General features: G+C 43.5%; 1 protein-coding gene across 1 annotated transcript in view; it reads left to right on the top strand.

The window, feature by feature from the left end:
* Nucleotides 1-26,890, top strand: part of WRN (WRN RecQ like helicase) — a 405,773-nt gene that overhangs the window by 279,570 nt on the left and 99,313 nt on the right. The window contains exons 32-35 of the mRNA XM_033960777.1: nt 2,938-3,035; nt 8,040-8,142; nt 11,847-11,923; nt 20,624-20,711. Coding sequence (XP_033816668.1) covers nt 2,938-3,035; nt 8,040-8,142; nt 11,847-11,923; nt 20,624-20,711 — 366 coding nt within the window. The remainder of the gene's footprint in view (nt 1-2,937; nt 3,036-8,039; nt 8,143-11,846; nt 11,924-20,623; nt 20,712-26,890) is intronic.

Below are 26,890 nucleotides of genomic sequence, written 5' to 3'. Positions count from 1 at the left end.
ACCCCTGTTAAGTTAAATAAGTTGGATCGTTCTAAAACTAATAGATGTTGGCACTGTCATCTTGAAGCAGGGACATTGGATCATTTGCTGTTTTACTGTCCACTAATACAAAAATGTTGGAAATCTATTTGGGATCAAATAAACAAATTATTGGAGAATCCTGTGGCTCCGACATATGACATGGTGTTATTTGGTACAGTGTTAAGTGCTAAAAGTCAAATTTCCTCTCACAACAATAAACTTCTTTTGATAATGACAGGGGTTGCTATGCAACTGATTTTGAGAAATTGGAAAAACTGGGACAGGTTGAACTACAGTTTTTGGTGGGAATCATTGTGTCAAATTTTTAAAATGGAGTGCGTGTTGGCTGTACATCATGGAAATTACAAAAATTTTTTGAAGATTTGGGAACCATTGATAAGTTATTGTAAGGATTGATTTTATTTATGGTCATTTCATTATACACATCCAAGGGGTAGGGGGGGGGATTCACAGGACAATTCTAATCTAATTATATGTAATAGATTATTAATTTGGGGGTGGGGGGGTTAAAGTGATTGTTAGGTATATATATTAGTTAAAAGTGCTTTTACTGTTACATTATTTGTGTAATTAACTGTTATGCACTATGATTGTTTGAAACTTAATACAAATTTATTTAAAAAAAAAAAATTCCAAGATTCCTTTACAAATCTTGCCTTGATTGTGGGAGAATGTCAAGAAGGAGGCTACCACTGAAGAAAAGTCATATCATTTGCCACTTAGGGGATCTGAAACTCAAAGGTTTGCTGTGAAATGTGGGCTACATATCTGGAAAACCTTTTAACTGGTGGCAGCCAAATTGCCTTCCAAAGCGCTAACTCCAAAAGCAGAGCTACCTATAAAGATGTTAAGGTAGCAATCTTGGAACAGAATATTATAGGCAGAGGTTTCAGAAAAGTACCCTCCGGATGAAAGAGACCGCTCACAGTTTTTTCTATAAACTGAAAGAGATTGCATAGAGGTGGTTGCAACTGGAGCAGAGGTCCAGGGTAGTGGTAGCAAATATGGTTCTACTGGAGCAGTTCCAGGATAGTTTACCCCATTATATGAGACAGTGGGTGAGACAACATCCCAAGTTAATGTTAGAGACTACCTTGGGAAGTGGCGGAAGTGTTCCACCAAGCTCAACCAACCTCTGAACCTGGAGAAGAGAAGGGATCAGAAAGGAGTTCCAGAAGAAAGGATGAACCAACAATGGTTGAGCACCCCAAGGAAAGAAGATGACCATCCAGACCAGGGCCTTGAAAGGAAAACCCAACCATTAGAGGTCGGCTTCATCCAGAACTTACCAGCCCAGGTGGGGCCGGGGGCAAGATTTGCATTTGACTCATCTGCTTTAAGTGCAGAACCAAGGGACATTTGGCAACAGACTGCCTGGAGATGTGCGAATATGGTATGGATGTGAATGAAGTGAAACCATATGACTGCAATATTGTGGAGGCTACTCAACCTGGTGGCCGGAACTGCCTGACAGAAGCAGAACTGAATAGATTCTAGTAGTGTTAAGACTCTTATGCGAAGGGAGACCGTGAACCGATTGCAAGTAAATTATGATTGGACCATGGTGCTTTCGTGAGTGCATGGCGATCACTGACTGTTACTTCAAGACCCCAGTTAGGCAGGCCCAACTGGAAGCAGCGGTTTTGCCATAGCTTCCCTATACCATTGTTTTGGGCCAAGATTTCCCAAAGTTTGAAACTCTGGGCTTAGTTGACTGCTTACTCTCAGGGAAAGGAGGAAGGATCTTTCACTAAGATTTTTCCTTTGGCAGACACCAACCTCTATGTAGAGGAACCCAAGGTGCCTAAACCCCGCTAACAGAGGCAGTGGGAAAAATTGCGCTGTTCCCTGAACTAGGGGACACTCGATGAAACTGCAGGGAATTACTTTTAAACCAATAGGAGGAATTACTTGTATACTCAGAACAGTTAAGCTCTGGAATGCATTGTCAGAGATTGTGGTAAGAGCGGATAGCATAGCTAGTTTTAAGAAAGGTTTGGACAATTTCCTGGAGGAAAAGTCCATAGTCTGTTATTGAGAAAGAGATGGGGGAAACCACTGCTTGCCCTGGGTCGGTAGCATGGATTGTTGCTATTCCTTAGATTTTGGCTAGGTACTAGTGACCTGGATTGGCCACTGTGAGAACGGGCTACTGGGCTTGATGGACCATTAGTCTGACCCAGTAAGGCTATTCTTATGTTCTCATAGTTGCTGTTAATAGTTAATGTAGAAGGGTATATGGAATGAGCAGAGTGGACAGGGACTTCACCTTACACATGCAGAAGTAGTTATAACACATGAACTATTAATCCTACAAATAACATAGTGTAGTTAATATAACCTGAAAAGGTGTAACTAAACTGCATCATATGATTTTCAGTGCACCTAATGCAAGGTAATGACATTTCACCTTTGTTAACTGAATGAGAAGCTGCTGGGATGCCCCCAACAATTAAAGCAGAGACTATCATGCATTAATTACAGCAATTAATATGCAGTAAATGAAAAATATTATTTTAGTTTGGTAAATATGCCACTGAGTGAGATGGCCTTGCATGATCTCGCTAGTGCAGGTACACCTGCTCACGCATGATGGATTGCTGGAAAACTCTATAAAATTAGAAATCTTTATTTGCTCCGTCCATCTGATAATTTCACCCTTATACAAAAGACTTATATCCTACTGTCCTTGGCGAACACCTGCAATAGGTAAATAACTTGGTTATATTTATATTTTTTTTGCTTATGATGTTTGTGTATTCATTATCATTAACGAACATCAAGTATGTGTTTTTTTTCTGTGAAAAAGGTATGTCCCAATCTAGTTCATTTTTATGTATGTTCTATAATACACTTTTATGCTCAGCATTATATTTTTCTTTTGCATCTTAACAGGGTAAAAACTGGCTTTGCCAGGCTAGAAATGAGTCAAGACGAGTACTTCTACTTCAGCCAAATGAGGAGTTATGTCCCAGGAAGATTCTTTTATCAAGGTAATTTCAAGCACTGCTGTTCTAGTTTGTATAGAATGTTGTCTGGATTATAATCCTTACTTGAACTTATGGCTAAAGTACAAGTTTAAATATCATATAGAGAATTGAACGATCTCAAGCGCTCACAGGCTAAAAGTCTGATGCATATTTCAAACTAATGACCCTATCGTGAGCTATCATTGATCTTATGTTCTCTATTTTAAAAAATTTTTTTGTTTTAAATAGTTTTTTTGTATATTTTTTTATAAAGCAGTTTAAGTTTTTTTCACATATAAATCAGTTTCAACTGTTATACTGGTCTTCGAATGTATCCCTTTTTAAGAATAAACTATATAAGAGCGAAACGGAGATCTTCCGTCGTGAAGCTAAGCTGGGAAGCTAAGTACCTTATATTCATGAAGCTAAAATCCTTCATAGAGTTTATTCTTAAAAAGGGATACATTCGAAGACCAGTATAACAGTTGAAACTGATTTATATGTGAAAAAAACTTAAACTGCTTTATAAAAAAATATACAAAAAAACTATTTAAAACAAAAAAATTTTTGAAAAATAGAGAACATATAAGATCAATGATAGCTCACGATAGGGTCATTAGTTTGAAATATACATCAGACTTTTAGCCTGTGAGCGCTTGAGATCGTTCAGTTCTCTATATGATATTTAAACTTGTACTTTAGCCATAAGTTCAAGTAAGTCTTGTGTATGTCACAGAATTTTTAGGAGTATTTGGATTATAATCCTTACATGCCTAGCCTATAGATAGACTAAGGTGGCAACTTTTGCTTGAACTATTTGAGAAGGATTATGGATCTATTTTCAAAACATGTATAACACTTAGCTGAATAACTTAAGATTCCTAATTTTAATGCTCTGTTAACAAACTGCTATGAGGACAAACAACACAAAATATTATCCAGTATACCTCAAAAATGTTGTCTGACCATGGCACCAAGGGACCTCCCAATTTCAACCCAGCATGCACCAAAAATACAGGGAGAAAAAAAGCCTCAGATTAATGTAGCTGTGCAGGACCAAAAAGTACAGAGAAATAAACTGCTTTGAGTACTTTCACAGGCAAAAAAACTCCCCATAAACCAGCTCAGGTTAGGAACAGGACCAGGACACCCAGAAGCATGTTCAAGGACTTATCTGAAAGAGACAACTTAAGCTCCAACGCAGTCAAATCTCATCCATCATCCCAACATGCGACCTTGTTTCACCAACATTGTGGCTCATTAGGAGATCAATTTACAAGCCTTGAAGAAATGTTGCCACGCTATGACCAGCTGAGGCTGGTCACATCATAAACATAATCTAAATAAATAAATCTTGTTGTCCCTGCCCCAACTCTGTCACTTTTTAGGTCCCTACATTTCTTTCTGATAGAATAATAATAATAGCTTTATTTATATCCTGCCTTACCTTGCAGTTCAGGGCAGTTTACATCAAAGAGAAGCTGCATAATATGCAGTGAGAATACATCACCAAACACAATGTGAAATTACATCAGACAAATATAAAGATTATCAATCATTAGAATTTAAACAAATTTAAATAAAACAAGACAAAAAAGAAAATAAGAAGGTATTCTCTTTGAAAGCTTGTCAAAATGTATTAAATTAATCCAATAAAAATGTGTATTCTTTTTTTGTTTTATTTCTATTTATTATAACTATACAACAAAGTGATGTCACAGTGACACCCCTAACTCCTTTGAGATAGGATGACATGATATTGTACATAAGGCATACAGTGTTCCCCCGCGAATCGCGGATTCACTCATTCGCGGTCTGCTCCGACCGCCTCTTCCTGTAGTAAAGTTGGGCTACACCAATCAGGAAGGGGAGTACTGTATATGACCTCACTAGAACTTGTTCGTTCTTCTACAGGAAGGGTGAGGATGGAAGCAAGCACATGCCAGTAATGAATAAATCTCTAACATTCATAATCATACATTCATAATCATCTTCTTCCAGTGTTTTTCTTGTGTCAGAGAAATGGGCGGAGAAATGGCAGATGAAGTTTAATGTGGAAAAGTGCAAAGTAATGCATTTAGGCAGAAAGAACAAGGAACACAAGTATAGAATGTCAGGTGCAACTCTGGGTAAGAGCGAACAAGAAAAGGACCTGAGTGTACTGATAGATAAGACCCTGAAACCGTCAGCACAATGAGCGGCAGCGGCAAAGAAAGCAAATAGAATGTTAGGAATGATAAAGAAAGGAATCACGAGTAGATTGGAGAAAGTTATAATACCGCTTTATAGGGCAATGATCAGACCACACTTGGAATACTGTGTCCAACATTGGTCTCCCAACTTAAAGAAGGATATAAAACTGCTGGAGAGGGTGCAGAGACGAGCAACGAAGCTAATAAAAGGTATGAAGAACTTGGAATACGAGGAACGACTTAAGAGATTGGGATTGTTCTCCCTTGAGAAAAGGAGACTGCGAGGGGATATGATCGAGACTTTCAAAATATTGAAAGGAATCGACAAAATAGAGCAGGAAAAAAATTATTTACAACGTCCAATGTGACATGGACAAGAGGACATGGACTGAAGCTAAGGGGGCACAAGTCCAGGACAAATATCAGGAAGTTCTGCTTCACGCAATGAGTGGTGGACACCTGGAATGCGGAATCCACCGTTCTAAGATTTAAAAGCAAATTAGATGCACATCTCCTTACGAGAGGCATAGAGGGATATGGGTGACTAAAATTACACCAGGTGTACACCTGGCTGGGCCTCCGCGTGTGCAGATCGACGGACTTGATGGACCGAAGGTCTGATCCGGAGATGGCAGTTCTTATGTTCTTCTTTAAACTTGTCTTCAGGCAGTGACTTGTTAGATGACTACTTTTTCTTAATTTTTCTAAATGTGAGGCAATCCACTTCCACTATTCCCACACTATATTCCCCTCCCCTTCCCTGAAAGGATAAAGGGCTTCACCCTTCGTTTCCAATGTATAGTACAAGTGTGTGTGTGGTCACTCTGGATGCTAAACTTTTTTTTAAAGCACAGATAGCTTCTGTTGTTTGTTACTTCTTCTCTGCCCTGCATCAGATTTATTCAGTTAAACCATTCCTGCTCCTTCACCATCTCAAAACCTTTGATTTGCTGCTTGCTATCTCTCAACTTGACTACTGCAATACTCATTATAATAGTCTTTCTTTTTGCTTCATCAAGCGTCTATTGCCTATTTATGACCATTAGACTTATTCATAACAGCCATTGGTTTTGCCAGATCTCTCCTTTTCTGGAAAAACAAGTGTGGCTCCCCATCTCAGCTCACCTGAAATTCAAAATACAGTAAAACCTTGGTTTGAGAGCGTAATTCGTTCCAAAAGCATGCTTGTAATCCAAAGCACTCGTATATCAAAGCAAATTTCCCCATAGGAAATCATGGAAACTCAGACGATTCGTTCCACAACCCAAAAACCTTAATACAAAATACTATACGTACTCGTATTGCAAGACCTTGCTCATTTAAAACAGTCACTACACTCCTGCAGCATCAGAGAGAGAAGAACCATCAGCTCAGTTGTGATGATGTGACACGTGTATACTGTATGTACTCGTATTTCAAGACTTTGCTTGTTTAGAACAGTCACTACACTATTGCAGCGTCAGAGAGAGAAGAACCATCGGCTCAGTTGTGATATATGTATCGCCGTACCTTAAGAAGGATATGGCGAACTCGAGAAGGTTCAGAGGAGAGCGACACATTTGATAAAGGGTATGGAAAACCTTTCATACACTGAGAGACTGGAAAAACTGGGGCTCTTTTCCCTGGAGAAGAGAAGACTTAGAGGGGACATGATTGAGACCTATAAGATCATGAAGGGCATAGAGAAAGTGGAGAGGGACAGATTCTTCAAACTCTCTAAAACTACAAGAATGAGAGGGCATTCGGAAAAGTTGAAAGGGGACAAATTCAAAACCAATGCTAGGAAGTTTTTCTTCACCCAATGGATGGTGGACACCTGGAATGCGCTTCCAGAGGGCGTGATAGGACAGAGTATGGTATTAGGGTTCAAGAAGGGATTGGATAATTTTCTGAAGGATAAGGGTATAGATAGAGGACAACTACACAGGTCTTGGACTGTGTAGCACGAGCGGACTGCTGGGCACGATGGACCTCTGGTCTGACCCAGCAGAGGCACTTCTTATGTTCTTATGTATTTGCTTGTTTTGCAAGACCTTGCTTGTATATCAAGTTAAAATTTAATCAAATGTTTTGCTTGTCTTGCAAAACACTTGCAGACCAAGTTACTTGCAATCCAAGGTTTTACTGTATTAGTTTTGGTGCACCTTGTGTTATTTACCTGCACATTTCCTTATCTAGCACTTGTCCCCCATATGTGTCTAGTCATTCGCTTCAATATTCTCAATCTTCACTTCATTCTCTAACTGCCTTTGCCTTCCCCCCCTTCTTGTATTTGGCTTGATCTATTTAGGGACTCATTCTTTTCTTATTTGGGCCCTCAATTTTGGAATTCTCTTCCTCTTTACATTTGTAATAAACGCTCACATTTTAAATTCAAGAGAACAATTAAAATGTAGCTTTTCAAGCTAGCATTTGAATAACTTCTTGGAGAGCTAGTGGATTTGCAGCGTTTCTTCCTTCTTCCCTCACTTCCCCCTCATCTCTCCTTTCTACTCACCCTTCTCCCTCCTCTCTTTCTTGTGCTTTTCTCTTTTTCTGTCTCATTGTGGACTCCATATCTTACTTTTTTTTTTTACATTATATGGCAGTATATCATGTATGTGCAATAAATTTTTTTTAAAATAAATCTTGCCCTTTAGTTTGGATCTTAAATATGCTATGATAATAAGTGAAAAATTACCCAGGTCAATTGAAATGTTAAAACCAAAAAACAAACCTTCCAAAGAAAACCTCTAAATCTGACAGTATGCTATAGAGAGGATGTTCTCCTTAAGGATAAACTATGTTCATATTTGGCAAAGAAGTATTATAACATAATATACATTTTTTGACTTAGCACATATTCTTGTAGTTACCAGCAAACCCCAGCTCCAGCAGCAGGACAGCAGTTATTAAACACAAGATCCAAAAAACTGACTCCAGTGTTTCCAGTCATGCAGGTCTGTATTGCCCTAGAATCGTGCTGACATTGCCGTGTGTTTTATTGAGGGCTCCTTTTACAAAGGTGTGCTAGCGTTTTTAGCGCAGGCACAAGATTAGCGTGCGCTAGCTGAAAAATTACTGCCTACTTAAAAGGAGGCGGTAGTGGCTAGCGTGCGCGCTAAAACCGCTAGCGCACCTTTGTAAAATGAGCCCTTAATCTGAGTTTTCTTAATTTACTGACTTCATATTCTATAAAGTTTTCATTGATGGGGCCTATTACAGCGTATGTAGATTTTCTGAAAAGAGATGTAGAAGCTAACACATTGAATACAAAATCAGTGATTTAAATGTTGATGATCATACTAAGTTCTAGATTTAGGCCTCTGCCTGAAAACAGTCAGGTTAGATGCTACACTTTTGTCCATTACGAGAGGAGCAATCAGTGGTACATCTTTTTCTTCCTATTCCTACATAATAGGGTGACAAAAATTCATAGGCCTTTCTTCTTAAAATCTAAGGCCCTTATTTACTAACCTAGTGTGGCATTTTCTATATTATTGTAGGATTCACTACTGGTTAGGAAATACTGCAGTAAATCTACTATATTTTTGCATTGCTGCAGCCATGAAAGTCAAGTATCCCAGCTACACTAGTGCAAAGATAGCAGGTTCCAAGTGGACTTGTGATATTTTAAAAGGCCTTACCAATGATTAAAAAACATAACAAAACCCAGAGATACCCTTTTCTATAGACTCTAGCCTTGAAATGCATTCTGATTCCTCCCTTTCCACAATCTGTTATCCAGAGACACTTTTTTCTCCAGATTTTTTTCCAGTAAGATACTGCCCCAGAACCCACACCCAACCTTCTGATCCATTTTCCAATAAAAGCCTTTTCCCCTTCACAATTCTTCATAATCTACTGGGTGCTCCTATATCCATCCCTTCCAACTGCTCACAAGGAAGACTTCCAGTAAATGGTGAGGAATCCTGGGAAGAGGCTGTTACTGTAAAAGTGATTGATTGTTACGAAGATCAGTGAAATAAGCTCCTATCTTGAGGTCTGAGGGGTTGGCCGCTTGTTGGTGTACGCGGCCTGGCCACCAATTCCCACCTGTCCATAGAGGCGGCCACCACTGCCCCCCCCCCCCCCCCCGGCCGCTGAAGTTGCTTCCGACGATCTCTGCCTGCCCCCCCCCTCACCCTCAAAGCCAAATACAGTTACCACCTTTGTCAAGCCGCACTCGCTTCTTCGGTCTGCAGCAGCACTGCTTGCATGGACGGTGTACGCAGCAATTCACACACTGCACATAAGTAGCTGACCTAAAAACCTTCTCTCGGTTATAGTTGACGTTGGAGGGAAGGCTTATGGGTCAGCCATGTGCAATGTATGAATCGATGCTTGTGCCATCCCTGCTGCAGACAGAAGGAGGGGGGGGATGGACAGGGAGGGAGAGATCCCCAGCAGCGGCAGGGGCGGGCAGAAAGGCGGGATCCCCAGAGGCAGCGGCGGCTTCTACGGATGGGCAGCTACTTACGTGCAGGGAGGGGCACAAACTTGACACAGATGGAAGGGAGGGGGCATGAACATAGAACACAGAAGAGAGGGAGGAAGGGGGCACTAAATTGGGACATAGGAGGGAGGGAAGGAATAGAAAGGGAGAATTGTTGGGTATGAGTGTGTGAGTGAGAGGGAAAGATGGTGGCACATGGGGAAAGGAAGAAAGGAAAATTGGTCATAGAGAGAAGAGAGAGAGATGCAAGGGGGAGCGAAGGATGCGAGGGACAAATGTTGGATATGGTGGTGGTGAGGGAACAGAGGGATAGATCGAAAGGGTCCAGAAAAGAGCAACTAAGATGGTTAAGGGGCAGGAGGAGTTACCGTACAGCGAAAGATTAGAGAAACTGGGCCTCTTCTCCCCCGAACAGAGGAGATTGAGAGAGGACATGATCAAAACATTCAAGGTACTGAGGGGAATAGGCTTAGTAGATAAGGGCAGATTGTTCACCCTCTCCAAGGTAGGGAGAATGAGAAGGCACCCTCTAAAATTGAAAGGGGATAGATTCCGTACGAACATAAGGAAGTTCTTCTTCATCCAGAGAGTGGTAGAAAACTGGAACGCTCTTCCGGAGTCTGTCATAGGGGAAAACACCCTCCAGGGATTCAAGACAAAGTTAGACAAGTTCCTGCTGAACCAGAACATACTCAGGTAGGGCTAGTCTCAGTTAGGGCGCTGGTTCATTTTAGGAAATAAAGTTTTTGAATCGGGGGGATGTTTGACTGAGATTTTCAGGGTGGAGATCATAAAATTTTTAAAGATTTTTCTCAAAGTCATAAATTTAGGTATAGGAAAATTCAGTAACTTTAAATTCAGGCTCCTAGTTTGGTTTTCAAGATTTTCAATTTTCCTTGGATAGAAAATTTTATCTGTAACTTGTTGTTTATTAAAAGTTTTGACCTCCAACAAAGTTTGTTCAATCCCCCCCTATTTTCTGGTTTTGCTGTTGAACCTGAGTTTTAAGTTGGTTAATTTTTAATGGGAGCCCAAGTGTTAGTGAAATAACGTTGCTACATACCAAATGTAGGTTTTCTATTGCTAACCAAAGAGAGTCCAGGGTTACCACCGGTGGTTTGAGAAGCGGCTTGAGTTGGGTCTTGTTCCAGCCACTGAACTCTATCGTGGCTCATGTCTGCCTCCCGACTCATCCCCATTCTCCTTTGGTGCTCCTCCCTCAGTTGGCTTAAACGAGATTGAAAACATTGTAGCTTCCGCCTCCAAACCTGCCAGCTACAATGGGTTCTCTCTCCCTTCCATTCCCAGGAAGCCCTCTCTGGGCAGAGGTTCGTCACAGCCGTGTTTCCAGGTGCGGGGGGAGGGTCAGGTGCATCTAGGCTCAGCGAAAATTTGCTGTCTAAGCTGAGCCTTTCCTGTGGCTCTGCAGCAGATAAGCCCATTGCCGTGGGGACTGTAAATGAAGTCATTACAGTCTGTCGCGGTGTGGATGTAGCAGACAGGGTAGAGGGGTGATCCTCTGCCTTCCCCTTCTTTTCGGCATTGAAAAAATAAAGCAAACATGCTAGGTTAGAAATATAGAGTTGCCGAAACAGGAGCTCACAAACGCGCGTCCTGCTCTGTCACCATCTTTTCTGTGTCCTCTTACATTTATGTATTATGCCACTTATATGTTCCTTTATAGAATAGCATGTAAGCAGTTTAATGCATAATTGGTACTTTTTGATGCATCTATGTGTGCAAGGCCTGCATAACTACATGGCTACATTTATAGAATTGCCTTTAAAGTGACTGAGTTTCATTGCTTTCCTTATAACTTCTATTTCCTGCCTGCCTCGACACTCTATTCCCCAAAGGAACCTTAATCTAGCCCCACTTTGAAGGATAAATGTTGGCTGAACTGTGACTTATACAATCAAAATTTAATAGTTATCTATGCTTGCATTTAAACAAAACAAAACCCTCCTATGAGGTCAGCAGCCACAGTGTTGGGTGCATAAAGGCTTTTGAATAGCAAGGCCCTCATTTTCAATGAAAACTGTGACAAATAAACCTACCTTACTAGTTTTGCTTTCTGATTGATTAGTGGCTGTTTTTTGTGAGCTAGTATACGAATATAACTAAATATGTATAGTTAAATATGCTTAAAAATACCTTGCTTTTACTACATATGATATTCATGATATTATTTAAATCTTTCTATCCTAGCAGAAAACAGTTTTACGAGAGAGATTTTCTTTTCAAGAGGCTGGTAAAATTTCCAACTCTGGCATTTCTTGCAAAAGGTAATACATTTTTAATACATTCTGTGCTGTTGGTTTTTCTACAGCAGGAATGTTCATATATATGTAAGAGTGAAAGGAAGAAGTGTTTGTTTTTTGTTTTAAAACCCATTAGATTGTGTTGGAAAGTTGACTTGATAACTTCTGAAATACATTTGTCTTTGTCTCCTGGTTTTCTAGATCAGTGCTTCTCAGCCTTTTTTTTTATTAAAGGGCACCTTTGCTTGATACATTTTGCAGAGTTGTCATATTAGCTACTCATTGGTCAGTGGCTGCTTGACTGTGAAATACTAGAAAATGGACTATATTAAAATGGCATTTTAAAATGGACTATATTAAAAAGCCTAAAACATAATTAGGTAATAGAGAACATGGCAGGATCTAATGCAAGAAGCTAATTCACTCCCTTCAAAAGTCCATGACTGCTCAGTGAACAAAAGAAAATTATTTCCCACTTCGATAAAAAAAAAAAAATACCTCCCCCCGCTTACCTCAAACAGACAGAATTTTTTTCCCTAAATCTCATGCCCTTCCCCCTCCAAAAGCACTTAGCTTCCAGCCATAACATGTTTCTTTTTGGCTTCCTCAACTTGTGGCATCTACTTCCAGGGGCATCTCCTGGCCAGCATCTCCTCCCAATCTACCCTGCTGTCTTCCTCTGTGTCCAGCATCTCCTTCTCCAACTTCTATCCAGCATCTACCCTGATCTCCCCTTCTACCTTCACTCCTCTCCAACATCTCCCTTTCTGTCTTCCTCTGTGTCTAGTATCTCCCCCCTTGTCTGTTCTAGAAACTGAAAATGGCTCCAGTGCATACTTGGCTTCTTTTGGTCCTGCCCCCTCTGATGTAATTTCTGAGATCAGAAGAGCGGAACTGGCAAATGCTGTGAATGCTCATGAGTCCTAAGGCCTCACACTGCTATTTACTTTGTGCAGCTGCTGTATCACCTTGTGTTGCTTCCCTTTATTGTCTTATTTACTATCAATTAATGTATTTCTATCCCTGCCTTCGTTAGTGGTTCAGTCAGTCTTGTAAGTCATGTCTGTAGCATTGATAGTTCCCCCTTATATGTTGTAACATAATTTTAGTATTGTACATAGCCTTGAATATATGATTAGGCGATTAATCAAATTTTTAAATAAACTTGAAAAATACCATTCAGGTAAGGTAGGGTGAGGAGCAGAAAAGGAGGTGTTAGCTGCTTGTGTCCCAGCTAGAAGGGAAGGAAGATGCTTATTTCCTGCCATGTCTGCCCTGGTCAGGGGTGTGGGGTGGGGGAGGTGAAGTGCCCCTCTGCTGCTTGTGCAGGGCACCAGGAATCTGTAAGAGGCACATTGGTTGAAAAGCACTGTTGTAGGTTATGAAATTATATATGTATATTGAATGCAGTTATATAACAAAATTCTTCCTCCGTGGGCTCTCTCTCTCTAACATGAGAATGTGTGAAATTATATACCAGTGCAAAAGCACATTAGTGGTGAACTAGTAGACTTCATTAGAGAATTACATGGGGACAAAGTTTTCCCCATTCCCAAGGGGACCCATTTTCCTGTCCCATCTCCGCGATTTCTTTTCCTGTCCCTGTCCTATTCCTGCAAGCTCCATCCTCGTCTGCACAAGCCTCAAACACTTTAAAATTATAATTGTTCGAGGCTTGTGCGGTTAAGGCCGAGCTGACAGGGACAGTGATAAAACTCATGGGGATGGGGAAATATTTGTGCCTGTGTCATTCTCTAGGTTGCATATCGTCACTTATGAGGGAATGCAGAAGACATCTACTTTTTCGGCTCCACCTCCTTGTGTCACTGGCCAATGCCCTATCTCCTTAGGTTTTCTCTTCTGCAAATGAATTGAGAAGATGTCTTTTCATCTGCTCTGCTTCTGAAACATTATTTTTGGGGTTTTCATCTGAGTTTTGGAGGTTTGTGGTGCTATAGAGGTTCCCAGTATTCCTTGGACAGCTCTGCCTGAGAGAAGCTGCAGACTCTGTATTCAGAGTTCTGTTGTTGGGTGGGCTACCCTTGTTGCAGTATGCCAGCCTGGCCAGCCTGCTCCAACACTTGCATCTGCTTGGGATTTGGCACTTTGGAGTTTAGCTCTCCCTGGTTGTGTTGGGTACTTGAGTGCAGGCTGTATTTTGGCCCTTGTTTTGATCTAGGAGACGTTGTGGAAGCCAGCTGCGTACTGCTCCCCCTAAAGAATCATGGGTGCATGGTGAGGTAGAGGGTTGCAGGCTGGGAGAGCCAGTATAAAATCAGGCCTCTGGAGCAGTTCCCTGGTTTGGCTCAGGAAGGCAGACAGATTCTCTGTGAACCAGCCAGAATAAGAGCTGATGCAGGCATAGCACATGGCAGCACTGTTTGTATAGCCCTTTACTGTCTTTGAGAGACTTCGGGGTGAGGTTGATTTAGGGGTTTTGGTGAATTCCTGAGCCTTCCTAAAAGGTCCCCCTTCCCTAAAATCCTATTTTGGGAATTTTTGGCACTTTGGTAGCTCCCCCAGGCTGTTTTGTAACACCAAAATGCTGCTACAGCAGCCATCTTAGATTTCCCAATTTTATTTTATTACTAATTCATCTGCCTCAAAACACTTTGACTTGGCTAATAATTGATACTAATGGACTCCCCAGGCCTTTATACCCTTATATCATGCCAGATTTGTGCTGGATGACTGCCTGAGGAGCGTCTGTGTACTTTGTGCTATGGAGCATGTGAAAAGGGTGGGGGGGGGGGGGGGGTGGCAGGAACAGTAGGCTTAGCATCTCCTGGTCCTTCCAGAGGCCAAGAGTCACAAAAAGCTTGCAAAGTGGGTTATAAATCCCTCCTAGAGCCCTCATTCAGCGATTCAACTCTGCCAGTGAAACAAAAGGGCACAGACTCCTCTGCCACAGGGAAGGGACAATATAAACCAACTGAGGTCCTCAGGGGATACAGATCAGGTTTTTGACTCTGAATTTGACTCTTATGTTAGTCAAATTAAAAGATACCAGATCCTGCAAAGAATCCAGTTATTCCCAGGACTTATAAAACTACTGGAACACTTAAGATTTTTTTCCCCTTAAAATGAAGACACAATGTATGCAACTATATCTTGTATTCACAGAATCCTGAAAGACAAATCTCTTGGGTGGACCCAAATACCAGTTTGGGAACCATATCCTATTAGGTTGCTGCATCTGTATTGCTGTTATCCCAGGACAAGCAGGCAGCATATTCTTGACTGATGGGTGACGGCACCGACGGAGCCCCGGTACGGACAATTTTAGAGTGATTGCACTCTAAGAACTTTAGAAAGTTCTAGCTAGGCCGCACCGCGCGTGCGCGAGTGCCTTCCCGCCCGACAGAGGCGCGCGCGGTCCCCAGTTAGTTTTCTTAATTCCGCGGAGCTAAGAAGACGCGTGTTTCCAACGGCTGTTGGAAGTTTTTTTCTATTTCACTTGCCTTCCCGCTCGCGCGTATTTTTCTCTTCATATTTTATTTCTTTCCTTCTTTTTTTACCCTTTGTGTAAAAAAAAAAAAAATAAAAATTTATTATTTTTCATTTTTTTGTCGAATCTAACCCGGCGGGGCCTGTTGGCACCATCGAAGCCTCGGGCTTCGATTTTGCTACAGCAGTATTTCCCTTCATGCCCCCGTCACCGGGTTTCAAAAAGTGTCAGCGGTGTGCGCGCCCTATCTCCCTTTCCGACCCACACAAGTGGTGCCTCCAGTGTCTGGGTCCGGACCATAGGGCTGAAACCTGCACCCGCTGTAGTTCTTTACAAAAAAGAACTTTAAAAAATCGACAAATTCAGCAGCGGATCCTTTTCGGTACCGCTATGGAAGTTACACCGGTATCGACGTCGACGACTTCCTCCAAATCGACTCCGACTACCTCGGCACCGCCAGATCCATCGTCGGTGTCGATTCCTGTAGGTAAGCCGGCTAAGAAGCCTTCCCCTACTGTTCTAGGCCCGCCAGTCGAGCATGCAGTGAGCCAAGTCCTGCAGACTGAGCGCCGGCCCCGTAAACGCTCCGCTCCCATTGAAGTCTCTGCATCGTCATCGGCATCGACTTCACCTGAGCGTCGAGCGGCACCGAAGGTACCGAGCAAGAAAAAACCGGTACCGGTGCCATCGGGACCAACGTTGGATGAGCGCATTGCCTCTATCCTCCAGGTCCAGCTTAAGCAGCAACTACAACAGTTGCTCCCGGCTCTATTGTCTCCGAACCTTCCAGTGTCGGTACCGACTGAGCCTTCGGTGCCGTCTGTCGAACAGCTTCTGTTATCGGCATCGACTGTTTCGGCACCGCAAAAATCTTTGTCCATGCCTGTTCTGTCAGCAGAACCAAAACGGCGTGCTACTCCTACGGTGTCGGAACCGGTACTGGTCTCTGAACCCCGTACCGTACTACATTCCCCAGGTACCGTCTCCACTCGGTCTGGTAAATCGGTACGCAAGACTAAACATACTGATACATCGACTCCACTTTCCCAGGGCCGTTTACAATCGGTACGGGACCCTGACTTGTGGGACGATTCAGATGATCCCCTCGGTACCGAGGAGGATTACACATCTGATGAGGAGGAACCATCGGTGCAGGATACTTCTGCTAAGCCAGAGCACTCCTCCTTCACAAAATTTCTAAAGGAGATGTCAGACACCCTGTCTATTCCTTTAGAGTCTGACTCTAAAAAATCCAAGGCATTTTTGGATGCCTTGGATTTTGACCAACCTCCTAAAGAGTTTTTAAAGTATATTCCGGACCGTAAACTTCCTGCTTTTCAGCAATGTACCTCTAGTCTTCTGCAACTCAGGAAGTTTATGGTCCGTTCTATTTATGATACTTTTGAACTGACGTCTCGTGCTACTGCTATCTCTGTAGCAATGAGAAGATTGGCATGGCTACGGACCTCAGAACTGGACGTAAACCATCAGGACCGGCTTGCCAATGCTCCTTGCCTAGGGGATGAGCTGTTTGGAGAGTCCATGGATACCACCACACAAAAGCTCTCCGCCCATGAAACTAGGTGGGACACCTTGTTGAAAAACAAGAAGAAACCTCCTCCTCCTCGTCCATTCAGGCAACAACCTTCATATCAAAGGAGGTTTTCTGCTCGACCGGCGCAGTCCCATCCTCCTCAACCTCGCAGGCAGCGTCAGCAGCAACAACAGGCTCGTCAACAACAGCAGCCTGCTGTCAAACCGGCTATTCAACCTAAGTCGACACAGCCCTTTTGACTCCTTTCTCCAGGACATTGCCAGTCTTCCTCCCTCGTGTCCTCTTCCTCAGCCCATAGGAGGTCGACTACAAGTTTTTCTATCTCGATGGGAAGCAATCACCTCCGACCAGTGGGTACTTGCTATCATCGCCCACGGCTACTCCCTAAATTTTCAGACTTCTCCACCTCTAAGTCTGCCAAAAGAGTCTGCTTCCAACAAGGCTCAATCCCTCCTCCTCGCTCAGGAGGTTCAATCCCTCCTTCTTCTCAATGCCATCGAACCGGTTCCTCTGGACCAGCAGGGCCTGGGATTTTACTCCCGGTACTTTCTTGTACCCAAAAAGACCGGAGATCTCAGACCAATATTAGATCTCAGGGATCTCAACAAATGTCTGGTCAAGGAGAAGTTCAAGATGTTATCTCTTGCCACCCTATATCCTCTTCTTTCTCAGGAAGACTGGCTATGTTCCCTCGATCTCAAGGAGGCGTATACTCACATTCCAATTCATCTGATGTCCAGACAATATCTTCGCTTTCTTGTCAATCAACATCATTACCAATACAAGGTGCTACCCTTCGGCCTAGCCTCCTCGCCCAGGGTATTCACCAAATGTCTGATTGTGGTCGCAGCTTATCTCCGCTCCCACAACTTTCAAGTCTTCCCTTACCTGGACGACTGGCTCATCAAGGCTCCTTCTCCTCAGTCCGTTCACAAAGCCACGGATCAGACCATTTACTTCCTTCGACTGTTGGGGTTCGAAATCAATCTACCCAAGTCGCACCTCATTCCGACTCAGCGACTTCAATTCATTGGAGCCATTCTGGATACTGTTCAGATGAGGGCTTTTCTTCCTCCAAACCGCCTTCACACCATCCTTCGTCTCTGCCAGCAGGTGTTCCAGCAACCTTCCATCTCGGCGAATCACATGATGGTGCTCTTGGGACACATGGCCTCCACAGTACATGTCACTCCCTTCGCACGTCTCCACCTGCGTACTCCTCAATGGACCCTAGCGACTCAGTGGGCACAAGCGACGGATCCTTGTTCACAACACATATCTGTGACCTCGTCTCTTCGACAGTCGCTTCTTTGGTGGTTGAAATCATCAAATCTATCCAGAGGTCTACTGTTCCATCTACCTCCTCATCAACTGGTCATCACCACGGATTCCTCCCCCTATGCATGGGGAGCTCATTTGAACGAGTTCCAAACTCAGGGATTTTGGACCAACCAGGAAAAGAAACACCACATCAATTTCCTGGAACTCAGAGCGATGTTTTACGCCCTCAAAGCTTTCCAACATCTCCTTTTTCCTCAGGTTCTTCTCATTTGCACAGACAACCAAGTTGCAATGTATTACATCAACAAACAGGGAGGGACGGGATCCCGTCCCTTATGTCAGGAAGCTCAAAGGATTTGGACCTGGGCGACTGCTCGTCACTTATTCCTGAAGGCAGTCTACATTCAAGGGGAACAGAATTGCTTAGCAGACAATCTCAGCAGAATTCTTCAACCTCACGAATGGACTCTCGACCCTTCGACTCTCCAGTTCATTTTCTCTCAATGGGGCACACCTCAAGTGGATCTTTTTGCAGCTCCCCACAACCATCAACTGCCACTGTTTTGCTCCAGACTTTACTCTCCCCACCGTCTGGAACCCGATGCATTTCTCCTAGATTGGACCAATCTCTTCCTTTATGCATTCCCTCCTCTTCCGCTCATGCTGCGCACCTTATTCAAGCTCAAGAGGGAACAAGCCACCATGATTCTCATCGCTCCACGGTGGCCCAGACAGCATTGGTTCTCCCTTCTACTTCAGCTCAGTTCCAGGGAACCCATACCTCTTCCTCTGTTTCCTTCACTGCTTACACAGCATCAGCAAACACTGCTTCATCCCAACTTACAGTCTCTGCACCTGACAGCTTGGTATCTCTCGGGCTGACTCCAGCTCATGCTCTCCTGTCTCAGCCTGTCCGTTCTATTATTGATGCCTCCAGGAAACCGTCCACTCTTCAATGTTACCAACAAAAGTGGTCTCGCTTTTCTTCCTGGTGCCTGTTACATCACCACAATCCCATATCTACAGCAGTGGGACTGGTGTTGGACTATTTATTATCCTTATCTTACTCTGGTCTGAAGTCCTCTTCGATAAGGGTCCACCTTAGTGCCATTGCAGCTTTTCATGAGCCGATTCATGGGAAACCCCTCTCAGCTCATCCCTTAGTTTCAAGGTTCATGAAGGGCCTTTTCAATGTGAAACCACCTCTTAAAGCCCCTCCTGTTGTTTGGGATCTCAATGTGGTTCTTTCTGCGTTGATGAAGCCTCCTTTCGAGCCGTTGGCCTCATCGCATTTTAAATTTCTCACTTGGAAAGTGGTCTTTCTCATAGCTCTCACTTCTGCCAGGAGGGTCAGTGAGCTTCATGCACTGGTGGCGGATCCACCTTACACTGTTTTTCACCATGATAAGGTCGTCCTCCGCACACATCCCAAATTCCTTCCTAAGGTTGTGTCTGAATTTCATCTTAACCAATCCATCGTTCTACCTGTTTTTTTCCCAAAGCCTCATTCTACTCCAGGTGAACAGGCTTTGCATACTTTGGATTGTAAACGTGCTCTGGCTTACTATCTTGATCGCACCAAACCTCACAGATCATCTCCTCAACTATTTTTGTCATTTGATCCTAACAAGTTGGGTCATCCTGTATCTAAACGCACTCTATCCAATTGGCTTGCCGCTTGCGTTTCTTTTTGTTATGCTCAGTCCGGCCTGACACTGGAAGGTTCTGTCACAGGCCACAAAATTAGAGCTATGGCAGCGTCTGTAGCTTTCCTCCGTTCCACTCCTATTGAGGAAATCTGCAAGGCTGCTACTTGGTCCTCAGTTCATACTTTTACATCTCATTATTGTCTGGATGCATTCTCCAGACGGGATGGACACTTCGGCCAATCTGTTTTGCAAAATTTGTTTTCCTAATGGCCAACCTTCCCTCCATCCCTCTTTTTGTTAGCTTGGAGGTCACCCATCAGTCAAGAATATGCTGCCTGCTTGTCCTGGGATAAAGCACAGTTACTTACCGTAACAGGTGTTATCCAGGGACAGCAGGCAGATATTCTTGCGTCCCTCCCACCTCCCCGGGTTGGCTTCTTAGCTGGCTTATCCTAACTGGGGACCGCGCGTGCCTCTGTCGGGCGGGAAGGCACTCGCGCACGCGCGGTGCGGCCTAGCTAGAACTTTCTAAAGTTCTTAGAGTGCAATCACTCTAAAATTGTCCGTACCGGGGCTCCGTCGGTGCCGTCACCCATCAGTCAAGAATATCTGCCTGCTGTCCCTGGATAACACCTGTTACGGTAAGTAACTGTGCTAACTGAGTTCTTCTTTGGGTTTCTGATCTTTTTTCTGTATTTACTGAAAAAAAAATTATTGCTCACTAAACTCCTTTTTTCACCTATAGTTTTTTTAAAAAATATAGAAAGATTCATTTCTCTTTTTTTAAATAGCTTCAAGTTTAAGTCACCACATCGACCTCTTGCAGTTTCTTTGGAGCCCATAGAACCTGTTATTTCAGTTCAAGAACAAGAGCTCCAGGTATGTCTCTGTCATTTCCTCTTTCATATGAAATATATTCATACTAAATACCTTATAATGCAGCTGTACAAAGGTCAGATATATGCCCTTGAATATCTTCACCAAGAGTCAGCAATATTTTTTGGCAAAGTTCAACCCCCCTAAAACATATATTATCTTCAAATAAATGCCATCTTCATTCAAATAAATGCTCATATCAGTGTACAACAATTTATTAATACTCAATGAATAGGCAGCCTCCCCTTCACAAAATCTGGCCATAGGGGTATCTTTTGTGTAACCATCCTAGGGTAGTTAGGGAAAAAATTAGGATTAAATGAAAGGATTTGCCTGGATGCCATTATAGAAATAAGTGCTACATAGCATCTGTGAGCCTTACATTTAAGTACATGTACTGAAGGTAAACCTACCATAGACCTGGCCTAACTGTGGACACCTGAATGTGGGTGGGGCATGCATAACATAGTGCATTAGGTGTGTTATTCTGGCCAGTAGGGTATTCTCCCCATTCCCGCAAGCCATGCAGAAGGAATCCACTCCTGGTTATCAACTCAGCCTCCTTCTCCAGAGGGATCTGCTGCTCCCTTCAGTTTTTCCTTTTGCACATGAGCTAGAAGGTGTCTTTCTGATCTGTATATTTCTTTATTATTTCTTTATTATTTCCTGCTGGTGCAGGGGAGAGGTCTGTCTGGAGAAGAAGCAGATTTGGGCCTGCAGCCAGCAGTTTAATCCCTTGGAGATCTGTTTGGCCAGCCTGCAGAAAACTTTGAGGAGCTTGGGGTCCGTTTCCCTAGTTACTTAGTTCATCTGATTCGCAGGAGCTTGAGCAGAGGTTGTTAGGCTCTTCAGGGTACCAACTGTGATTTTGCCTCCCCCTTTCACGTATGCGGTTCCACAGGGATTGAGGATCAGTCTGACTTCAGTCCAACTGGCAGCCCAAAGATTTGGAGGACTGGTTGATTGAGACAAGGTCCCTTCCCTCAGATTCAGCTATGAGTTAGAGCTGAGGCAGGCTACAGCAACTTCAGAGCACATGTCACAGTGAGTGAGGCTGTTACAGCCTACGGACAAAATCAGGAGGGGTCTGAAAAACCTATTTTTGTAGGTTTCTGTCACATCCTATATGGATCCCAACCTCTAAAATTGTTTTCAGAGGGTTTACTTTTACATAAGGCATTTTTGAGCCATTTTATGATGCTAAAATGCTGTTGCGGTGGCCATATTGCATTTCTCAATTTTTTCCCAAAGTTCTCCAGATCATTCAAATCACCTCATTTTGCCTCAAAACTGTCACGGTTGAATCCTAAAGCTCTTTTATCTTTAATTCATGCCAGATTTGCATTGGATGGATGCTGGAGCAGTGTCCTTGTGCTATGCAGCATGGGATGGGGAGGCAGGAACATTGGGCATAGCTTCCTCTTTGGTCTCTGGTGCTGAAGAACCTTTGGGGGGGGGGCTGTTTTCTGAGAGAAAATCTCTGCTTGAGTCCTAGATCAGCGGCATACCTAAGCATAAGAATAGGGAAGCCATGAAGCCAAAGAGACGTGAGGTGGAGTTACCTAAAGAGGACTTAGAGCTGCCTAGTACAGGTTTTTCTCCTAAATTTGTTAATTTGATGTGGAGAGCCTATTTGGATACCTGGGATCCTTGTAGGAGGTCTGGTGGTGAGCCAGGGGTCATTCAAGAGGGCTTGGGCTCCCAGGGTGCCTCAGGGTCCTTGGAAGAAGTTGTCCAGGACCCAGGGGACCTTACTGATGGGGACTCAAAAGGCAAGGGATCAGTCTATGACCTTGATGTCACAGAACGAATCTTCCCTGTTGGATGATTAGGGTTGCAAGCAGGAGCGAGTACATAGGAAGCAGCGGGGGCTCTCGACCAAGGGGAGGATCCCATAGTAAGAAGGTTGTTCAAGCCTTCAATGCTTTTAGAGCTCATTACTAACTCCTTGCAGAAGTTACAGTTACTCCCAGCAGGCTCCTTCCACGTAGTATTCTATCCTGAGTGAAGTACGAGCGCAACTCATGTCTTTTCCCTGGCATCCTGATATGAGTGTTTTAGTCATGGAACGCTGGGATGTTCCTGAGAGTTCTCTAAAGGTAGCCAAAAAAATGACTAAGCTGTATCCTATAGCACAGGAGTGTCTTGTGAAGATCACACCAACACTCAAGTTAAAAAATGTTTTTTCACCTTATGGAAACTTCGTACCATTAAACATTACTTTGATTTCCTCTCTTTTTGACTGCTGGTTCAATCTTTAATCTTAAGTACCCTAGACTATTGCAACATCATATATTTGGGATCTTTTAAGAAACTATCAAACGACTGAGAATCATCCAGAACGCTGCAGTCCGTCTCATCTTTGGCCTCAAGAAATCAGATCATGTAAGCTCATATTACAAAAAAAGTACACTGGCTGCCTGTGGAAGCAAGGGTCATCTTTAAGTTTGCTTGCCTTTGCTTCAAAACCATAACAGGTTCATCCCCACTCTACCTGCCTCACCATTTCGAATTTTCAGGCACAGCTTGTACACACAGTACTTACCTGTTCACCTTTCCATCCTTGAAGGGCTGCATCTACAAGAGATTCCTTGATCGAACACTATCATTCCAAGCAGGCAAATGGAACAAACGTTTAACCAACTTTATTTCAAACGCACTTTCTTATCAAACTTTCAGGAAGTCAATCAAAACTTATCTCTTTGACAAATTTCTCTGACTCCACTTCTGCCTTGATACATTCCTAAAACACTTCCAGATAAACTTGATTGATCTTAACATGCTATTGTAATTTTGAAAGTTTTTTGTATTATCACTGTCTGTATACAGTCTCTTCCTCTATAAACCGCTCTGAACTATTTGTGGTATTGTGGTATATAAAAATAAAGTTATTATTATATTATTATTATTATTGACAGATGTTCACCTAGCCTAACTTGGATTCCTTGGTTGCTCAGGCAACCAAGTGCAGGTCACTACCAAGTGAGGGGGGCATGGTGCTGAAGGATACGCAGGATTGAAAAGTGGATATGGTCCTAAAAAGACAGTTTGAAGCTTTGGCCTTAGCGATCAAAACAGCTGCAGCAGCCTCTTTTGTGCAATGTGCTTGTCAAGATATGTGTGCTCACCCTTGCAGAGAACGAGCCTTTGCCCCAGCTTTTGTTGGCAGGGGTGGATTCTGTGGCCGTTGCTCTCTAAGATATCGTCAGAGTCATGAGCAAAGTCTCGGCTATTTGATTTCAGCCCACCAATGCTCTGGATCAGGCAATGGGCAAGGGGATTCCACCTCCAAGGCTACTCTAAACAGGCTCCCTTTCAAAGGACAGATGTTGTTCAGAAAGGGTCTGGATGATCTGAAGGCTAGCGTGACAGATCGCCGGCCAAAGTCTCTGCCTGACAGCAGACTGAGAACATCTAGAGGTTTTGGGCAGTCTAATTTTCATAATTCCAGACGCTTTTGTCAGTACTCATATGGAGCCTCATCTCAGAGATCCTATCAGGGTTCACGACAAAGATTTACAGAGCCTGGGTGAAGCCAAGTCAGTGGTCCTCATCCCATTTCATCCTGCAAGAAGGTACAACGACTCCAGGTCCAAAGTCTTCCCTCTGAAGATAGGAGGAAGGCTCTTGGCATATGCAGAGGCCTGGGAGCAGATCTCATCAGACTGCTGGGTGCTGGAGATCATTCAGGGAGGGTACAAGCTTGAGTTCACCCATCCCCTAACAGACTGGTTTGTGGAATCCCTGCTGGGGCATCCAGAAAAGTCATGCAGAGTTTTAGCTACAGTGCAGAGACTTGTAGAAATTCAGGCCATAGAACCAGTGCCACCAGAAGAATTGGGCTCAGCCAGATACTCCATATAATTCATTGTGCCCAAGAAAGGCTCAGATTGGAGACCCATTCTGGATCTCACATATGTCAATGAGACCCTGGAAACTTCATTAAGTCATCTAAGGGGTAGCTCCGGGGGAATTTCTAGCTTCCCTAGACTTGACGAAAGCCTATCTCCACGTTCCTATATTTCCGGAACACAAGAGATTCCTGAGATTCCACATACTAGCGTGACATTTTCAGATCTCGGCGCTCCCCTTTGGGTTGGCAACAGCACCCTGCTTGTTCACCACATCTCCACAGGGCAGGATTGAAAGTGCACCCATATCTGGATGACTGGCTGACAAGCTGTGGCTTAAGTGGTCCAGCTCTTTACACAGCCTGGGCTGGATAGTGACTTTTTGAAAGAGCCAACTGATTCTGTTCCAATCCCTGGAGTACTTGGGAGTGCTATTCAATATGGCAGAAGGCCAGGTTTATCTTTCAGAAGCATGCAGACAGAAGCTTTGTATAGAGATAACGGGACTGATAGCCAAGTCAGTCCTATCTGTGTGTCATTTCCTTGAAGTGCTGGCTTCATGGCAGTCACTATGGATGAAGTCTCTTGAGCGAAGGCTCACATGCACTCTCTCCAGAATGTGCTGCTGTCTTGGTGGTCTCAACAAATGGACTCCCTGCAAATGACTCTCCCATGGACTCCAGAATCCCACCTCATTATGGATTGGTAGCTCTGTCCAAAATCATTATTGTAGGACAACTTCATGGGTGGTTCTCACAACATATGCCAGCTTGTTCGGCTGGGGAGGCCAATGCAACAGATGCCCAGTACAGGGGCACTGGTCAGCCTCCTAGAAAAAGTGGTCCATCAACAGGTTGAAGCTTCGAACTATTCATCTGGCATTACAGAAGCTGGAGAGGAGTTTCTCGAACAATGCTACAGTGATGGCATATGTCAATCGCCAAGGAGGCAGCAAGAGTGCGCAGCTGAGCCTGAATGTCCATTTATTGTTCCAGTGGGCAGAGCTACACTTAAAGGTGATCTCTTGTATTTCCCTTGCTGCTTATATTTCACTGATTGTCAGTTGTCTCTTTTATTGTTATGGTATTACAGTATATAAAAATAAAGTTGTTGTTATTATTATCGCCACAGCACATGTAGCAGGAGTGGACAACGTCCAGGCCAATTACCTCAGCAAGCAGACCTTAGACCTGAGAGAGTGGACATTATCTGCAACAGTATTCCAGTCCATTGTTCTTTGATAGTATCAGATAACTTTCGATCTGATGGCTATGGCGAGGGACAAGCAAGCGGCCGGTTCTTCAGTCGAAGATCTGCGCCCGGAAGCGAAGGCCTAGCACCCTAGTCCAACCATGGCCAAAGAGCGAGCTCTTGTACATGTTTCCTCCATGGCCCATGATAGGGCAAATATTTAACAGGGAGCATAGTCTTTGTAGCATCAGATTGGCCACGCAGGTCATGGTACGCAGACCTAGTGCATCTTCAGATGAACAAACATCTCAGACTGCAGGTGCAGCCCGATCTTATCTTGGGGACCAGTGGTCAAAGAAGATCTGGATCACTTTGGTCTTAAGGCATGGCTCTTGCATTTGCGCTGTTAGAGCGCAAAGGATACTCAGAGGTAGTCATTGCTAGTCTCCTCAGAGCCAGGAAGCCTATGATGGTCTCTGCTTGCTAAGACATGGGAGACATTTCAACACTGGTGCACGAAGGAACAGGAGGAACCATTTAGTGCTCTGATCTCGGTAGTGCTAGTATTCCTCCAAACAAGTCTCAAAAAGGCTTTATTGGTCATGTCCCTCAGGGTCTATGTGGTGTGCTTCAGAGCCCATAAACATAAAGCTCCTCTGGCTTCTCATCCAGACATAACCAGATTCATAAAAGGGGTACTAAAGCTCAGACCCTGGTAAAACAACTGTTTCCATCATGGAACCTTAACGTGGTTTTGCAAGACTTCAGTCAGGCTCCATATGAGCCTATTCAGGAGGTGCCTTGTTGAATCTTACCATCAAGACTGGTTTCCTCATGGCCATTACATCAGCGAGATGAGTCTTGGAGCAGTAGGCCATGTCATTCAGGGAGTCCTTCCTCAGGATCACTGAGGTGGGAGTGTCCTTGCGTACAATTCCGTCCTTTTTGCTGAAAGTTGTTTTGGTGTTTCATGTCGACCAAGAGGTAAAATTACCAGTGTTCCAGACCATAGGGTCAAAGAAAGGACCAGATTCTGAGAAAACTGGATGTGAGGAAAGTTCTCCTATGTTATCTAGAAGTTATCGAAGAGTTCCAACTATCAGATCATCTATTTGTGCTCACCAGCCAGTTAGATGTGGT

This window comes from Geotrypetes seraphini, chromosome 1, assembly GCF_902459505.1.
Source record: "Geotrypetes seraphini chromosome 1, aGeoSer1.1, whole genome shotgun sequence".
Classification (NCBI taxonomy): Eukaryota; Metazoa; Chordata; class Amphibia; order Gymnophiona; family Dermophiidae; genus Geotrypetes; species Geotrypetes seraphini.
The sequence above is the reverse complement of the archived record's forward strand: the minus strand, read 5'-3'. Positions and strand labels throughout refer to the sequence as shown.